The sequence below is a fragment of the Trachymyrmex cornetzi genome, unplaced genomic scaffold (assembly GCF_001594075.2).
Source record: "Trachymyrmex cornetzi isolate Tcor2-1 unplaced genomic scaffold, Tcor1.1 scaffold637, whole genome shotgun sequence".
Taxonomy (NCBI): domain Eukaryota; kingdom Metazoa; phylum Arthropoda; class Insecta; order Hymenoptera; family Formicidae; genus Trachymyrmex; species Trachymyrmex cornetzi.
In genome coordinates this window covers 704314-707563 of record NW_017299956.1, presented here as the reverse complement: position 1 = coordinate 707563, position 3250 = coordinate 704314, and the positions used below count along the sequence as shown (strand labels likewise).

Sequence of the window (3250 nt, the reverse complement as noted above, 5' to 3'; positions counted from 1 at the left end):
TATAAATAGGACTAAGTTAAATCTCCATGATAATAGAAGATTATTAAATTCTTGATGAATTTAGAAATATTTTAATTAAAGTATTTTTATTAAAATTGTATTAGCAATATTTGGAGTATTTTGTAGTCATGTTCAACGTGTTGCGGATGGATGTTCGAAATGTGAATTCCTTATAGCTTCAAAGACAAATAAAAATAATCGACGCGTACTAATTACTTGGCATTGTCTGAGTATTACGTAAGGCGTGTCCCAGAGGCCGCGTTGCGTAATTACATAAGTTATATGCATGTAAGATTATGATGGGGAACGGTAATCAACACTTCCTTTAATTAATAATATGTCGTTGAAATGCTTTAATTGAGTCGCAATTGCGACGCAATTGTACAATTGTGCAATTAAATGGTGTCTCATTCGTCGTAGTAAAATAAACGTTTCGGACATTTTGCGATTTCCAAGATGAAAAATATAGAAATTCTTGGCACTTGATTCGCTCGCTTTGCTCGTAGCTCCGGTTCTTCACGGCCACTATTTTATAAATTATATAATCGCTATCGCTTACAATTAAAACGTGCTATTGCTTCAAGAATACATTGTTATCGCTTCAAGTTAGAACACGTCGCGATACATATTAGCTTACTCGTATTTCGTGTCGCGACGGGAATTCTTCGTCAGGACGATGCAATCTATTTATTTACAAATCTTTTAAAACGCTGAAAGACATTTCCATGGACAGTTAAAAGACTGATGGTTTTTTAATGAGTTGAAACATCTTTCAGACAGTTTTCGAACATACGTATTATTTACTATTAAATTGACTAGGCATCTATTTATTTGCAAGAGGTTTGTGACGGTTTTTCAAAAAAAAAACGTGAAAAATATTCTAAAATTGCTAATTATCGCGTTGTTTCATGATCATTATACTTGTAGTTCACAGCCGTTACATGTGTACAGAAACATTACTAACAACTGTCTTTCGGAATTATTGTTAACAAATATATTTTTGTAATCTGAGTATTTCCCTCATTGCACCACGCTTCTTGACATTATTTCATCGTCATTTCTCAGTTTTGCGAGTCATCTCGGATTATATAATACCATGAAGCAAGGTATTTGAATTGTTTTGACAGCACAAAGCACCCAATCCTCTTGTCTCATAATGAGAAAAATCAGGGATTGTTAAAAGTTCTTTACGCCGTGTGTGTGTATATATGTGTGCGTTTGTACTTTTACGATGCCTTTACTTTTATCTCAGATTTACTTAATCGAAACAATATGGTCTTTCTATCAAGTATACAAAGAAGAAAGCTAACGCTAAGAACAGCGATCCACTCAAATCACCCAGTGCCGTCAAGTAGGGGATCGCCGAGTTGTCTGGATCGATTTTGCACCTCCACATCGCGTGAATGATTATGTGTGCGGTGTACAACAGAAGCATTACCTGAAAAAATTGTATGACTTCGCATTTCTCAAAATCGAAATAAAATAATAAAGTTGTAATTGCGCTACTTACTTGCACTAAGGAAACAGTTACATAAAAGAATACAAAGTATGCATGTATGCTGCAATTGCCTGGGTTTAAAGCATTAGCGATGAAAACAAAAATCAGTTGACCGGGGACGGCCATAGCGAGGAGCAATCTTGCGGTTTTGGCGTATATCGCTATTTGTAAAGAAGAAAAATCTTTAAATATCGAATTTTAAAAAATTCTGACATTAGAAATTTTAATATTAAAGTAATCTCAATTAGGAACGTGTTAATTCTGATTATTATTTTCTTCTTCGTGGAGTTATACGTACATCCTACGAAGAGCGCGTGCCACGGGGTCACACAAATTTTGTCGTGCGATGGTAGAATTCCTAGGATAGAAGACTGGTGCAACATGGTTGACATTCGAGACGCTTGCACCGATACTAAGTTGCCGCCAATTCCGTTAATGACTGGTTGAAAGACTTCAGATCCTTTAAAAAAGTTGATCGTTCTTTCAAGAACTAAGCCACCTCCGCTAAAGACAAGATATCAACAGAAATAATAAATTTAAAATATCATTATATACATTAAGCAAAATAATAATCTAATTATAACTGATATTTAATTAGTCGCGCGAAAATACGTTGTTAAACAAAATGACTTGGAATCGCGGCGACTAACTAAAGGTTAATTGATTATGTGAGTTAAAGGGTGAAAATAAAAATTAATAGTGAATTAATTAATTAATAATATAAGTTATTAATTAATAATACAATCGTGAGAGGAAGAGATTCATTCGAATATTCATGGACAAACGACTTGGAATAAAATTCCTCGGAAAACTAGCCTAAATAAAATAAGCCAATTTGGCTTATACTAACCCACTTATCAAAAGAGCAGACAGGATGGGAACCCAGCCGGATTTTAATACTGTTCGCGTGTATTTGTTCTTGAGCACGATTATAATCCAAATCGGCAAAAGCAGAAAATACATTCCTATAACGATGTACAATACCCATACTTCTATGTACAGCCTGTTGTAAAATTCAGATGCAACGGTGGAAAGAATACCGATGGACACGACGTCACCGATAGACGCGGCCAAAGGAGTCGCCAAATTGTCTGGGTTCATTTTGAATCTATAGGATATCATGATCACGGCGATCAAAACGAAATCTGTGGAGAAAAAAGAATTTTCTAAGGTAACAATTAAAAATTCGTTTCGTTGCATTTGTAATAAAGAAGCATTTAAAGATGGATGCGTGATATTATTAAACACCAAATTTAACAGTTTAACAAATAAAAAAACGAGAAAATTACAATAAAATAAAAACAACTACCTCCAGTTAAAAGAATTTATAATAATAATATTACAAATATACAGTGATGGGAGAAAGTTTGGCAACGGTCAAATATCTTGGAAAATAATGCTTATGGAAAAAAATGTTCAATACAAAAGTTTTAGTATATCAAGTGGTCTATTATATGGTTATGTTGAAATGACCTTCATGTGACCTTGAAGGACACCGTGAAGGTCAACTTTGAAATCTTAAATGGAAACACCTATTTTCTTTTACATATCCTTAAAGCTGGTGTCAAGACGTTTCCGAAACACTGGTTACAAACCCTTTTTGCTTGAGATCTTTTTTTTTTATACTGCGTGGAGGTGGCACGGTCGGATATCCACCTCTTCGAGATGCTTGATCAAAGTGAGTCTTGCGCGCGCGCGTTTGTGTGTGTGTGTGTGTGTGTGTGTGTGTGTGTGTGTGTGCGCGCGTGCGTG

The 3250-nt window shown here is 34.9% G+C and overlaps 1 protein-coding gene across 1 annotated transcript in view; it reads right to left on the bottom strand.

Annotated features, from left to right (window-relative positions):
* Positions 1-1008: 1008 nt before the first annotated feature.
* Positions 1009-3250, bottom strand: part of LOC108766877 (solute carrier family 41 member 3) — a 12450-nt gene continuing 10208 nt past the window's right edge. The window contains exons 6-9 of the mRNA XM_018516424.1: positions 2349-2643; positions 1797-2002; positions 1511-1659; positions 1009-1438 (exon numbers count right to left, since the gene is read on the bottom strand). Coding sequence (XP_018371926.1) covers positions 1259-1438; positions 1511-1659; positions 1797-2002; positions 2349-2643 — 830 coding nt within the window. The 3' untranslated portion in view covers positions 1009-1258. The remainder of the gene's footprint in view (positions 1439-1510; positions 1660-1796; positions 2003-2348; positions 2644-3250) is intronic.